The sequence below is a fragment of the Pelodiscus sinensis genome, chromosome 8 (genome assembly GCF_052426305.1).
Source record: "Pelodiscus sinensis isolate ZL-2025 chromosome 8, ASM5242630v1, whole genome shotgun sequence".
Taxonomy (NCBI): Eukaryota; Metazoa; Chordata; order Testudines; family Trionychidae; genus Pelodiscus; species Pelodiscus sinensis.
This window is the reverse complement of record NC_143059.1, coordinates 28,645,641-28,661,019: the sequence shown is the minus strand read 5'-3', so window position 1 is coordinate 28,661,019 and position 15,379 is coordinate 28,645,641. Positions and strand designations below refer to the sequence as shown.

General features: G+C 43.2%; 1 protein-coding gene across 1 annotated transcript in view; it reads right to left on the bottom strand.

Moving 5' to 3' along the window:
* Nucleotides 1–15,379, bottom strand: part of COL13A1 (collagen type XIII alpha 1 chain) — a 118,750-nt gene that overhangs the window by 23,262 nt on the left and 80,109 nt on the right. The window contains exons 24-33 of the mRNA XM_075934944.2: nt 13,844–13,888; nt 12,391–12,459; nt 11,174–11,227; nt 10,591–10,635; nt 6,184–6,336; nt 5,420–5,518; nt 4,508–4,561; nt 4,053–4,094; nt 3,322–3,348; nt 966–1,046 (exon numbers count right to left, since the gene is read on the bottom strand). Coding sequence (XP_075791059.1) covers nt 966–1,046; nt 3,322–3,348; nt 4,053–4,094; nt 4,508–4,561; nt 5,420–5,518; nt 6,184–6,336; nt 10,591–10,635; nt 11,174–11,227; nt 12,391–12,459; nt 13,844–13,888 — 669 coding nt within the window. The remainder of the gene's footprint in view (nt 1–965; nt 1,047–3,321; nt 3,349–4,052; nt 4,095–4,507; nt 4,562–5,419; nt 5,519–6,183; nt 6,337–10,590; nt 10,636–11,173; nt 11,228–12,390; nt 12,460–13,843; nt 13,889–15,379) is intronic.

The window sequence follows — 15,379 nt, the reverse complement described above, 5'->3', positions numbered from 1 at the left end:
ATGTCACTGCTTGAAATATCTTGGCACCATTGTTATAAACAAAGACATGCAGTTTTTCATCCAAAACTGTCGGGACAAGGGACCTAGGTGATAACACAAAGACCAATAACAACAAATCACACAGCTGTGCACAACAAGCTCTTTGCAGTGTATGTTTCCAGGCAGAGTGAGGTTCAGCATAAGTGTACTTTGGTGCTTTTACTTTTACAGTGCTGTTTGTTTTCTGAATGGGTAAAACTCTGTGCCTTTCCTTCACAAAGCACTTTGGTTTTGGTATAAAGCATCCACACTGATGCTTAACTCTACTGAAATTCATAGGTGCTTTCTTGATAACATATAACTGAGCAGCAAAGTAGTACCTGTTTAAACCATGAATAAATTGAAATGGCATATCCTTACTACATATACAAGAAAAGAATTAAACTTAATTGGACATTTACTGCTTCTGGGAAGGCATCAGGTTTAATTACAAAAATTACAGGGATAAGTTAACTTGGTTGGATAAACTAAAAAGTACTCCAAAGCTTGAACAAAACCTTTTTTTCAGGTTACAAGTAACTCAGTAAATTATTCTCTTTTCATTTTTGCACATCTTAGCATTTCAAGGGCAGGACCAAAATGAGATGAGCCATAAGTCCATAAGAAAAGATGTTCATATAGTATTTTTATCCAGGAAAGCAGAAGGAACTTGAGGGAACCTGTTCTGCTGAGATTCCTAGTTCAGTTTTACGGATCTAAGGGATACTCTTCTCCAGTTTCAGATACTGATCCCAACCATCTGCCCAAAACAGTTGAGGTTTCTCCATCACTAAAAAGCCAATAGGCACTGCTGCTCATAGGCCAGCTTTTTGTCCCTAAATTTGATTTTAGATAATCAAATCTTTAGCTGTCTTTCTTTTTTGGGATCTTTCTAAGACTGGTCTATGTACAGCTTCCCAAGTTCTCCTTTCTTCCCAGAGACTTACGGGCAATCCCAGTGGACCTCGGTCTCCTTTCTCACCCTGGACACCTTTCTCTCCTTTCATTCCATCAAGCCCCGCTTCCCCCTGAAGGAAGAATGGATCAGAAAATAAACCCATCATGGCATCACTATTAAAACAAGCATTTCTCCATTCCAAAGGCAAGGCAGTACCAAAGATAGTGTAGTAGAGACCAAAGACATTTTAGATACTGTGGACCAGGTTCTCTTTTCATACTGGAGAACAACATTGTAGCTCAAATGACTTCAGTAGGGTTAGTCCTGATTTACCTCAGCACAGGAAAGAAAAGAATCATGGCCAGTATCTCCTAACAGAACTCACAGAGAACAGAGTTCATATATTACCCTCCCTCTGGTGTTCAGAAATTAGGGTGCGTCGACACTTCACCATTATTTTGAGATAACTAGTGTTATTTTGAAATAACAATGAGAGCATTTACTCAGCCATTTCGTTATTCAAAGTAATTTTGGCTTAGTCTGAAATCTGTAAACCTCATTCTATGAGGAATAACGCCTATTCCAAATAGTTATTTTGAAATAAGACATCTGTAGATGCTCCATTTCTGCTATTTCAAAATAGCCCCTCACCAGGGCCTTTCTAAGTTATTCCTTCCCAGTGCCTCTTGGGGCTCTAACTTGAGACAGCATGTCTACATTAGGGAAGCCTGGCTCCGACTAATTTTGAGGCTTCCCTGCAGTGCAGACGTGCTATTTTGAAATAAGCTATTTTGGAATAACTATTCCAGAATAGCTTATTTTGGAATAGCCATGTAGTGTATAAATGCCCTAGTGAGAAAGTAGATCTATGATGACTAGGTGGAAATGAAGTGTATATAACAGAGCTGGTCAGAAAGTTTTGGGCAGAAAATATTTCTTTTGCAAAATGTTGATTTGTGAAAAGTGATGTGTTCCATGGAAATGTGTTGCCTTTGATGAAGCTTGATCTTGAAATGAAAATTAAAATAAAGAGATGCTCCATCTTGAAGTTTTTGGAAAGGAACTTTTTGACTTTCTGCTTCTAAATGACTGTTCATTTTAAAATTTCATACTATCAAATATAAAATAAACAATGTTATAATCAGAGTGAAATGTTTCAATGATGTAACAAAATGTTTTGATCACCTAGAAACATTTTTGGCTTGAATTTCAATACACAGGGAATTTTGAAATTGTTATTTGCATTCCATTCTAGAGTGGAAGAAATTTCAAGTTGCAAAACTCCCATAGAATTGAAAATTCCAGTTCTCTCACAAGTCTAGAATGTATATAAAACTCATTTTTGCCACCTTTCCTTTAATTGTGATATGAAAAAGCATTTTTTTTTTGGTGAAAATTGATCTAATTGACCATTGTCCCACAAACAAATCTATTTGGCTTAGTGTATGTACTTCACATCTAACGTGCTTCCAAAGGGTATCCAGTTCTCTTCCAGGCCACTACAAACTTGTCATAGCCACAGGACTGAAGATGCTCTAAGGAACCTGGGAGCTTAAATTTTTCTGAACTTGCATCTTTTGCGACCAGGCCTATATGACCAATAGATTTAAGGCAATTCAAAAAAGTTCATGTGTGGTCTTCCCCTTTCTCCTGTAACCAAAACTTCAGGAATTGTTTGATCTGATCTTTTTGGTATATACACAAACTACCAGGTCTGAGTCTTGCAAAGGTTTTTCACACAAGTGGTAGTGATTAGTGGTTTAGCCAGCAAATGACGTTTCTGTATTTGTATGTGTACCAAAACGCAGGCAAAATAGGAATGAATATATCTGGTTTTTACAGAGTGTACCAGTTCCCAAAGCCAACTGGTATCTGTCCCAAAAGTACTGCCTTCCTTAAAGGTGCCATTCTGGTTGGCACCATGAATATGTTAGGACTGAGGTAAGCTCAGGTAGCCAAATACCCAGGCTACTCAGGAGCGGTATGGGTAGTTCCATGTTTAGATCAACATCTTACAACCAACACCAAGAGATCTTTTAAACCACCTCGCTGGATCAAAGCTAAAATGTAGAGCTGGGCAGAACATTTTTGATAAAATGTTTTTAGTTGAAATGCGCTTTTGGCAAAGCCAAAATATACTGCAGAAATGTATCTCCTTTGGCGATATTTTCATCAGGAAGGTTTCTGAGGTACAGGGTGAACTCTCAAGTCACAGTGAAAGACCTGAATTGAAAACTTGACCTTTTCAATCCTTAAATGGGCCTGACATAATTCTCTTTTGCAAAAATGTCTAAATGTTTTATCTTCATTCCAATTCTGTAACCTCAAAATTTGTCATGACATGGAATCATCATTCTCCAGCCAACTCAAGTAAAATATCGATAAGTAAGGGCTTATAGCCTTACCTTCGGTCCTGGAAGGCCTTGAAGACCCTACAGTTAGGATAAGAAACGGTAATGTGTTGTTATGATTTTAAACCCCATATCCTGGATAAATGTGCAGTGTTATACCTTTCTTCTCTGACAAGGTAGATGAGGTTCTAATACAAAATATTATCTCATTCACCTTGTCTAATAATGGGGTCAATATGGTTAAAACAACATTGCATACAACTTTTCTCTTCTGTCATACTGAGCACATATATGCTTAACCTGATGTCACATTGTCAGTTATATACATGCATACATATATAATGTTTTTGTCATATTAGGACATACTTCTAGTACCCTTCTAGTTTGATAATGAAGAGAGTGTATCCTAGAACAATCTGGCATCGGGGCATGTTGCTAAGATCATTTTCCTGGTTCATCACTCTGATCACATGTCTCTACGGCTCCCTATTCACCTTCGCATGAAAAACAAGCTGCTTTCCTTCACCTGTAAGGCCCATCACAATATGGTCTTACCCTGCCTAGCTAAATTAACAACCTTTTGCTATGTCAGTTCCTCTCTTTACTCTGCCAGTACTTCCAACCTTTGCTGCCTATCTGTGAGTTTCACTCTGAGATATCTCTGTCTCCCACACCACTTCTCATATGTGAGAAAAGCCCCATCAAAAATCTGCACAGCAATTACACTAACTTCATTCAAATCTCTCCTCAAGCCTCCTTCCCCAAAGTAATCAATCAGAACTTACTGCAGCACCTGGCGGGCCTTGGGGTCCAGGTGGCCCAGATACCTAAAAACCAAGGTAAAAAATGTCATTGTCATAATAAATGCATCTGTGAAAGTACAAAGCACAGTCTATAGAAAACTATGTATTTGGGAAGTGTGGGTGGCCGTTCATCTGAAGAAGTGGGCTGTTCCCACAAAAACTCATGATACCATCTAAAAGTTTTGTTAATCTTTAAGGTGCTGCTAGACTATTTGTTGTTTTTTAAGTTTTTCCAGTTACAGACTAACTCAGCTACCCCTCTGAAAGTTATGGAAAATGAAATTTGCCATTTCAAGAAGCCCACAAAAGATATGATGATCTGTTTTGTCAGAGATAAGGTGGCTGGTGTGGGAACTGGAGAGTTTCAATAAGCTCGGGTGACAAGATTCACCTGTACATTTTCTAATAGTATAGAAAACATGAAGAGAGACACTTACTGAGTCCCCTCGGTCTCCTTTTCCCCCAACTTCTCCAGGTTCTCCTTTCTCTCCCTGTAAACACGACAATATAACTATAACCAGAAGCACCAGTGAGAGTCTAGCTCCACCAACAGCCATCTCTGAAACAGCCAAATATTTAGAAATAATAATCCCTTCAAGAAGGAAAGAGAACGTAGCACTTATTTACAAACATGGTTCATTTTCATCCCTTTCTGCTCCCCTGAACATGTGCATCAATATTATATGGCATGTGAAGGTTCAGGTATTGGGTTCTAGGGTATGGGGTATTGGGGTATGGAGAGTATAGTTAGGATCTGCTATTATTTCATCAGCATTCAGGGTACATTTTTCAAAAGTGCAAAGCATAAGAATGGCCATACTGGATCAGACCAAAGGCCCACCTCACCCAGTATCCTGTCTTCTGACAGTGCCCAATGCCAGGTTCCCCAGAGGAAATTAACAGAGCAGGTAAATCATCAAATGCTTCTGGCAAATAGAGGCTATGGACACCAGCTCTGCCCATTCTGGCTAACAGCCATTGATGAACCTAACCTCCGTGAATTTATTTAGTTCTTTTTTGAATACTGATGTAGTCTTGGCCTCCACACCATCCTCTGGCAAAGAGTTCCACAGGTTGATTGTGAGTTGTGATAAGAAATGCTTCCTTTTGTTTGTTTTAAAATTCTGTCTACTAACTGCTCTCTGTTATCCCTAGTTCTTGTGTTATGTGAAAGAATAAATAGTAATTTAGGAGTAAAGATCCTAGATCTTTAAGTCACTTTTGAAATTGGATCTAAGGCTCCTACGCCATGTAAGCACTTTTGAACATGTTACCGTCAGAGTTTTGGTACTTGCTTTGTCCTCTGCTTAATTTAATTTGAAAATTCATTCTTTCTTTTGCACTCTTACTGTAAATCCTGGAAGTCCAATTGGACCCGGTAATCCTGAAGGTCCTGGTAGCCCTTGGTCACCTCTTTCTCCTTTCTCCCCAGTTGGGCCATCAAGACCCTAGAGATCAAGAAAGACTTTTGTTTTTTGCAATACTAAACCATGCAAATAAAAGCCAGACGTAACATTAAACTGCAGTGTGAAAAGCTTATTTAGTTCCCTGAGTGGCGTGCATGATGTTAATGTTCTCCATTTCACACCACTTGAAATCAGTGGGTTACTTGTGCGTGAAAACACGCACTTATATAAATGTTTTGCTGCCTGGTTTTACCATTGTGAAGTGCTTCATTGCTCCATGTGAAGTCAATGGGAATACCCACGTTTAAAGTTATGCTCATGCTTAAATGGTTTCCTGAATTAGTGCCAAGATCTCATCCTAATAACTAATTCTTATGAGACTGACAATAATAATCAATTATTAATAACCATGTGGAAATACGTAGGAGACACAGTCTCTTTTATTCTGTAAAGCATTATTAATCCACTATTACTTTACTTAGAGAAACGAATTGGATGCGTCTCTCAGAGAGCAGCCAGAGATTGCAACACTGACAGACTGATGTGATTACTTCTACATGTTCATGCATCATAGACTAAGGAAGGTCCCTGTCCCTAAAGATCACAGTCAAAGCCCTCAAAATCTAGGAGTGTTTGCACCCAGGCTTTTGGTTCATGTCCCTCTCCGCCATGACCATTAGCAAACACCACTCTTTGCACTTACTCACCGGAGAGCCAGCTTCTCCTGTCTCTCCCTTTCCCCCCTTTGCTCCTGGGGTCCCAGTAAGTCCAGTCTCTCCCTTCACTCCTGCAGGCCCTTCCTTTCCTGGAGGCCCTTGGGGACCAGGAGGCCCCATCTCTCCTGATTTACCTCGTGGCCCCTAAAAAGATATTTATGCATTTTATAAACAATACTTCTGCAGTTACGGAGAGAAATCAAAATATGGGGCTCAGTGCACTGGAATCTCTGGGCCTGACTCGCATTTCCAATAAAGCTCCTTTACACTCAGTTCAGGCAGCGTAACGTAGCCTTCCAGTGAGTGTAATCAAATGTAATTCAGGGAGGGAGGCTCACTGTAAATGAAGTTTAGTCTGTCTCTCTTTATTACAGGATACTGCATGGGGTTAACATTTAGGGTACGTCTAAACTACATGGCTCCGTCGACGGAGCCATGTAGATTTGTTGTTTTGGCAAAGGCAAATGAAGCCGCGATTTAAATGATCACGGCTTCATTTACATTTACATAGCTGCCGCGCTGAGCCGACAAACAGCTGATCAGCTGTTTGTCCACTCAGCGCGCTAGTCTGGACGCTCCCCTGCCGACATCAAAGCCCTTTGTCGGCAGCGCCGGTAAACCTCATCCCACGAGGAATAATGGGGCTGCCGACAAAGGGCTTTGATGTCGGCAGGGGAGTGTCCAGACTAGCGCGCTGAGCGGACAAACAGCTGATCAGCTGTTTGTCGGCTCAGCGCGGCAGCCATGTAAATGTAAATGAAGCCGCGATCATTTAAATCGCGGCTTCATTTGCCTTTGCCTATAATCCTAATCTACATGGCTCCATCGTCGGAGCCATGTAGTCTAGACACAGCCTTAGATAGTGCCTAGCATATCAGTAGACGTCATTAGACAATACTCGTCTCTTGTCCTTGGACAAGTAATGTGAAATTTGCAGTTTTCCTTCATCAACAGTTTTGGGGTGAAAGATGAAAAATTTATGAATTAGTGAATGAAGGCCCAAAATTATATCAGGTCTGCTGATGTGGGGGAGGCAATTGCCCTGTGGCCCAGCGATTCTAAAAGGTCCAAGGCTCCCAGTTAGCGGTGGTGGCCAGAGCCTCACGACCTTCAGAATCATCACCATAAGGCTGGCAGGAGCAAGGAGGCAATGTGTCGATCCGGCAGTGCTGAGGGCTAGTTGCTCCAGCTCCCCCTTTTCGGCTGAGGCCCAACCTGTTCCAGGAGCCAGACCCCCCCCCCCACACACATTGCCCAGGAGCCCAGCAATCATGTCAGCTCCCCTATCAATATCTTCAAATCTGCTGGTTTTGTTTTAATGTTGGGTATTGCATGGCCATCCTACAACCATCTGATGAATTTTGCTGTCATATTCCTGACATTTTTCTTTTTTAATTTTCATTTTTGCAAAGTGAAAAATGATTTTTGTTGTTGGTTTTTAGTATAAACACCTAACCAACCATTGGAAAAATATATGTGAAATGTCACCTGTAAAAAAGAAATACATGTGCGAATGCACCACCTTTCCCTAAGGCTCATTAGAAAAGCACTGGACCTGCTGTAGTTTTCCTATCTGGCATTTTTTCATGCAGTTCATAGAATTTGTTCATGGAGACTCTACATCACAAAGCTCTGCTCTGTGCAATTTTTCTCCATGGATGAATGGAGGAAGATTTGGGTGTCAAGTTTATGGCAGAGCCAGAGCAAATAGATCCACAGTTATGTGCGTGAAACTGAAAAGAAGGGAGACTATATAGTTACTGCATCCGCAGTGCAGCAAAGCAGTAAGGGTGTGTCTACACAGCTGGGCTAATGCCAAAATAAGCTACACAACTTGAGCAACATCAATTGTATAGCTTAAGTCAAAATAGCTTATTTTGGCTTTTGGTGCTGTCTACACAGCAGGAAGTCCGAGAAAGAGCACTCTTCCTCCGACTTCTCTTATTCCTCATACAGTGAGGCTGCGTCTAGATTGGCATGATTTTCCGGAAATGCTTTTAACGGAAAAGTTTTCCATTAAAAGCATTTTCGGACTAGAGCGTCTAGATTGGCACGGACGCTTTTCCGCAAAAGCACTTTTTGCGGAAAAGCGTCTGTGCCTATCTAGACGCTTTTTTGCGGAAAACAAATCCGAGCTGTCTACACTGGCCCTTTTGCGCAAAAGCTTTGCGCAAAAGGGACTTTTGCCTGAACAGGAGCAGAATAGTATTTCCGTAGTATTTCTTACAGTAGGAAGTCAGTGCTTTTGCGGAAATTCAAGCAGCCAGTGTAGACAGCTGGCAAGTTTTTCCGGAAAAGCAGCTGATTTTCCGGAAAAACTGGCCAGTCTAGACACAGCCAGTGGGTTACAGGAGTCGGAATAAGAAGTCCTCCAGCTCGCTATTATTTTGACATTATGTTGAAATAATTGCTTGTAGTGTAGACATGGACTATGTTGATGTTATTCTGAAATAACACTGTCTGAAATAACGCTGCTGTGTAGATGTACCCTAAGGGGTCTGATCCAATGCCCTTTAAGGTCAATAGAAAGATTCCAATTAACATTAGTGGACACTGGACTGGGTCCTAATGCCCAAGTTCAGCAAAGTTCTTAAGCATGTATTCAACTTTAAGTACATAAGCAGTCTCATTGGTTTCAGTGGTGCTATTCATAAGCTTAAAGTTAAGCATGTGCATAAGCACTTTTCTGAATCAGACCCTATGGGTTAAGCAAATTGTTAAGTGTTTTGCTGGTTCAGGGTCGGAATAAGCAGAAGCTAGCTGGATCAAACCTTAATGTGTCCAATTCTGCTTTCATGTAAACTAGTGTAACACCATTGTTCTTACATTGCTGTAAATGTGACATAATTGAGAGATGTATTAGAGTGCACATCTTTCATGTATACAAAATAAAATGTGAAAAAGGATGTGGCTGACTGGTTCATGTATGCTTATTTAGAACAGGTCGAAATTTTCCAAATTCAATTTGCCATCTCTTTATCCTCCCAAAACCATGGATGATCTTTTTTCAAAAATGCTTATGCAGATGAATCCTGTCCTTGAGCAACCACAGTGCTGCTCAGGAATACAGGCAGTCCCCGGGTTACATACAAGATAGGGACTGTAGGTTTGTACTTAAGTTGAATTTGTACTTAAGTCGGAACTGGCGTCAAGATTCAGCCGCTGCTGAAACTGACCAGCGGCTGACTACAGGAAGCCCGAGGCAGAGTTGCTCTGCCTCTGATCAGTTTCAACAGCAGCTGAATCTGGACGCCTGGGATAGAGCAGCTGGGGCGCTGCCGGGTTGGTCCAGTAGCGCCGAGGAGCGGCGCTGTGGGACTAACTGGCAGCGCCCCACCTGCTCTACCACAGGCATCCCCAAGTCAGCCGCTGCTGAAACTGACCAGCGGCTGACTACAGGAAGCCCGAGGCAGAGTTGCTCTGCCCCGGGCTTACTGGAATCAGCCCCTGATCAGTTTCAGCAGCAGCTGACTTGGGGACACCTGGGGTAGAGCAGCTGGGGTGCTGCCGGGTTGGTCCAGTAGCGCCGAGGAGCGGTGCTACAGGACCAACCAGCAGCGCCCCAGCTGCTCTACCACAGGCGTCCCCGAGAAAAGCCTGGTCTGCTGGGGGGGGGGCACACTAGCTGCGCCCCCTCCCCAGCAGACAATGGAGACGTGGGTGGTGGGACTGAGACGCGCTGCGGTCCCGCCGCCCACGTCCTCCGGAGTGAGAAAAGCTGCTCCGCGTCTCCCTGGTCTGCTGGGGGGGGGGGGAGTCCCCAGCAGACTAGGGAGACGCGGAGCAAAGCCGCGGAGGACACGGGCAGCGGGACTGCCCAGACGCACCGCGGTCCCGCGACTTTGCTCCACGTCTCGCTGGTCTGCTGGGGGAGGGGGGGGGGCAGCAGACCAGCAAGATGCGGAGCAAAGCCGCGGAGGACCCGGGCGGCGGGACCGCGGCGCATCTGGGCGGTCCCGCTGCCCACGTCCTCCGCGGCTTTGCTACGCGTCTCCCTGGTCTGCTGGGGACTCCCTCCCCCCCCCAGCAGACCAGGGAGACGCGGAGCAGCTTTTCTCGCTCTGGAGGATGTGGGCAGCGGAACCGCGGTGCATCTGGGTGGTCCCGCCGCCCGCATCCTCCTGGGCGAGAAAAGGCCCGTTTGTAAGTACGGATCCGACATAAGTCTGATCCGCGTAACTCGGGGACTGCCTGTATTGCAGATTTTTAACAGGTTGATGAAAACTTGTGGTAAAATTTTGAATTTCAGTGGAAAAGAAAAATGGTTAGAAAAATGGTCATAAAAAATTCCCATTTTTGACTAGCTTCAGTTATTATTGGCCATTATATTTTCAAATCCAGCAACACAGAAGAGTCATAACTCTCCCATACACATACACAGAGCATCTCTCATCTTACCTTCTCTCCATCAAGTCCAGGAGGACCCGGCAAACCAATTTCACCCTAAAGAGCATAATCATCACAGGTCATATTTTAAAATAATATTATTCTGCTTCTTTTTCATGGGGCTGGGAAACTGGAAGCTGGGGCTTGTGCTATGGAAACAGTCAACAGCAGTGACTCTGGGGGGCTGAAAGGGTGTAAATGCTTAAGAGACAGGGCTCAAAACTGTCAGACTTTTAAGGTTGAATAACCTTAGTTGTTCATGCTGATTGACAGTTCATGGTCTGAACTACTCTATGACCATGCATTGAGATTAAGTCCAATATGTAGGTGTCTGAAGGAGAGTGGGAGTAAGAAAGCATTTTTCTTCCCTGAGCCAGGACCATGCCTGGTCATTGTGGGAGGAAAGGATTCCAGGAAGTGAGATAGGGAGAAGGCGAAGAAATGATACCCAATCATGTACAGACTGCAAGGAGAAGAAGGACTGCACAATGGGTGGGGTAGGTGGACAAGGATCATAATAGCATCAGAGTTCCAGCCTTTGATTCTCATGCATGTCTAGTTATTTTTTTCAAGAATGACAAAAGGAGAGTGTTACCTTCTGTCCCGGTGGCCCTGGAGGCCCAGCTACTCCTGGGAGTCCAGGAGGCCCCTAAATAAGAAAAATGTTCAAAATAGTATTTTTTTTAAATTGGAGGGAAGTCAGAATTATATTTTCTTTACATTTTTGCACTGGCAATCCTGAAATATATTAATTTGGAAAATGAATAGCTAATAGAGGGCTACTGAATAACCAACAGTAGCAATTCAAAGTCAAGTATGACCACGTATTATTTCTTTACTTGATGAATGAAAATAAAAAACGCTATGAAAATGGCATTTCTGATTATCTGCTTTCAATAATGAAGTGAATTTAAATAATTATTTGCTCTTGATAATAAATATATTCTACTTCTATCTGGTACCCAAGTAGAAAACATAGATAATAAGAAAAATTTCCTATCTGAGTTCCCCAGTGCAGGTGAAATTTAATTAAGTGACTAAGTATCACACATTTTGCAATGTATAGAAATGATTTATTGATAAAAAAATCTATGGCCAACATTTTCAAAAGTGCCTCAATTTGGGGGTATGTAGCTTAAGACATGCATGTTGTCATAAAGATGGGCATTCAAAAATGGGAGCACTCAAAATAAAAAAGCCACTTTTGAAAGCATTTGCTGATATACAGTTGTAATGATGTGCACATCATCATCTGTTTGCAATGTATTACATTAAAGATCACAGTCTGATGATGGACCTAATTCTTCATCTCATTTTAAATTGCCCTCTTAAGTGGGATTAATATTGATGGCTATCTCCCAGCAGAAACAGTGCTGGGCTATCATACATCCCTGGTATTAGGAAAGGACATGCTTAAGAGAAAAGACTTTCATGGGCCTTGGAAACAGCACAACTTAGCCATTTCTTAACCTGGACTTTCCTTATCTTGGTCCTTCTTAACTGTCAATGCTGCTTTTAAGTGTCAGCACATAATCTCAAAGGCCAGAAATTCTAGTGTTATGGAATTAACAGATGACCAGTCTATATCACTGCCCACTTTAGCTGTTATGAAGACCCAGTTATTTGTTCAAAACCCCCCAAAATGCAGAGTGAAGAATAAGAATGCATCATGAGCACTAAGGTTTATATGTCCTAAAAATTAATATAAATAAATAAAGTTCCCATTTGGGAATTAAATCATTGCTGAATACAGTATTTGTGCCCCCCCCCCCCGCTTTATTACTATACTAGATAAGACTGCTAAGTTCTCACCCGCAGAGCTTCATTGAGGTTACCGTCATAATCCACCAGTTCATTCTTTCCTGGCTCACCTTTGGGACCCTGTAAAAGGACCCAGATCTCCAGTCAGAACTTGGTACTCCCACACAGAATGGAGTTGTGTTAATTCTTCTAAGTTACAGCTTTCAAGGAACAATTGATAAATGCAACTGCGGGGAAGTGCTTATGGCAGGAAGACTCCAACATGTAGTATTATGAGTGTTGCTAAACTTGTTGCTCTTAGATTGTATGGGTCAGATTCACCAGTAAGCTACAGTAACCTTACCCAACTATGGCAATACAAACAAGCTATAAACCCATGAATTGTGGTGAAGGGGTTTGGTGAAACACTTGGAAAATAGTCTGGAAGCCATTTAAATAGGGCAGTTGTTCTCAAACAGACCTTTCAGGGGACCACCAACCAACCATTCATGGGGTATGTCTACACTACCCCGCTAGTTCAAACTAGCGGGGTAATGTAGGCATACCGCAATTGCAAATGAAGCCCGGGATTTGAATTTCCCGGGCTTCATTTGCATAAGCGGGGCGCCCCCATTTTTAAATCCCCGCTCGTTCGAACCCCGTGCCGCGTGTAGCCGCGCGGCACGGGGTTCGAACGAGCGGGGATTTAAAAATGGCGGCGCCCCGCTTATGCAAATGAAGCCCGTGAAATTCAAATCCCGGGCTTCATTTGCAATTGCGGTATGCCTACATTACCCTGCTAGTTCGAACTAGCAGGGTAGTGTAGACATACCTATGGTGACAGACTGGGTACAAATAGAGGTGGAAAGGTCTGGCTGGAGTTTGGGCACAGGAGCAGGCTGGAGGTAGGGGGATCTGGCCAGGAAGTTGGGTGCAGGAGCAGGCTAGGGTGAGGGTCTGGCTGAGAGGTTGGATGCAGAAACAGGCTGGAGATGGGGGTCTAGCTGAGAGAGGGGATCTGGGTGGAGGAATGGGGGTGCATGAGGGGAATGGGAGTGCAGGGTCTGAGCATGAGGGGGATGGGAGGTGCTTACCTGGCTCCGTGCCCCCCACTGCTCCCACTGGCATTGATTCTGGCCAATGGGAGCAGCAGGGAAAGCCTCCAGGTGAGCAGTTTTCTGCGCTGCTGTTCCCCCAGGCGGGGGAAGGGGTTAGAGTGTGTGGAGCCTCTTTCTTCCCCTGCAACCGATATCTAGGCTGTGAGGCTCACTTTGCCCCCCTTCTCCCTCGGTGGGAAGCCAGCGCTGGCACTCCAACCTCTCGGGGGAGGGTTGGAGAGCCAGTGCAGGCTTCCCATTTTGGGGGGTTGGGAGCCCCGAGCCTGTGGCCCACCCTCAAGACTGTCACGGACCTCTAGTGGTCTGCGGACCACACTTTAAGAACCACTGAAATAGGGCAAGTTATCTTCTCTTAAAATTTTCTTAAATTTTCATGAATAAAGTCCCTTTATTAGGGTAGCACCTACTCTGGGACCAACAGGCCCTTGTTCTCCGGGTGCTCCAGGTTCTCCCTGTAATGATACAGACATTGCATTATCAAGGCTTGGAGTATTTTGCTGCGACTATGAACTGATTTAGGGTTAGATTGTGCAAAACACCAACTCTGTGTAAGGGCCAGTGGGTAGCTGTGTCACCCCAGAATCACCCTGCAGAAGGATTTATTCTTCCCTGTTCTCTCTGGGTACATCTACACAGCAGGGCTAAAGTCAGAATAAGCTCCACAACTTCAGCTACACCAATTGCATAGCTCAAGTCTAAATAGCTTAATTCGTCTTGTGGCATTGTCTACCCAGCAGGAAATCCAAGAAACAGCACTCTTCCTCCAACTTCCTTTATTCTTCATAAAACAAGGGTTACAGGATCGGAGTAAGAAGTCCTCCAGCTCAACATTATTTTGACATTAGGTCGAAATAACTGCTTGTAGTGTAGACGCTGGCTATGTTATTTCGAAATAACGCTGCTGTGTAGACGTATCCTCCTGGACCCAGTGGGGAATTATAATTTGCTACAGACCTATACCAGTAGCAAATTACTACTCCCACACCTCATGCTGGCCCACTGTGCTAGCCAGTGCACTCAAAAATGACAGAGCCAAATCTCTGTTCCCTATGTCTCTCCTTTGAGGAACACCAAAGAATAATTTTTTTTTATGAGGAACACCAAGGATTTTTTGTTAAGCAGAAAAAAAAGGTGTTTGTGTGGGGGGAAGGGTTGGGAGGGAAGTTATTGAGAAAAAAAGGGTTGGGGGAAGTTATTGAGCAAAAAAAAAAAAAGTTGCCTGCCCCTTTAAGGGTGGCCATTTTGAATTCTGTTGTTCTCCGTGGCACACCTCCGACTGCCTAGCGGCACACCAGTGTGCTATGGAACACAGTTTAAGAAACACTGATGCAGACACTGCATATAAGTGCCTGATAAGCTGACATCTTGTTTGGACTTCAAATGAGACAGGAAAGCTCACATTTCAGCATTGACCATTAAATGCAGTCCCAAGTGCTGCATCTTTATATTACAAAGTAAAGCAAACAAAGAACCAAATACGGAAACTATTGCTTTCCAATGGAGGAGACCATGCTCTCTCTAGAAACTGCATTTGTATACATGTAACCCACATTTCTTTTTCTTATTTCAGGGTGTTCAGCTAAAATCACTTATTGTTGTAATTACAGCGGCTGTTTCTACTTGCAGTGTAGAACCTGGAGCGACTTTTAAGAAGCAATGAGAAGTCCAGGACTACTTGTTGTTTTTAAAGTTACAGACTAACACGGCTACCCCGCTGATACTTTTTAAAGAAGTAGTTGCTATTTCAGCATACTAGAAGAATCTAGAAAAAACATAGTTTTGAACCTAGTTTATGCCCCACTATCACCATTCCACAACACTATCTAGTATATTCTTTATTCATAAGCTGTTTGTTTAAAAATATTGTTCAGCCAAGGGAGAACCTGCAGGCCTTAAAACATTGTCCTCTCCTCCTATTTTCCTAACCCTTTAGACCCAGTTCT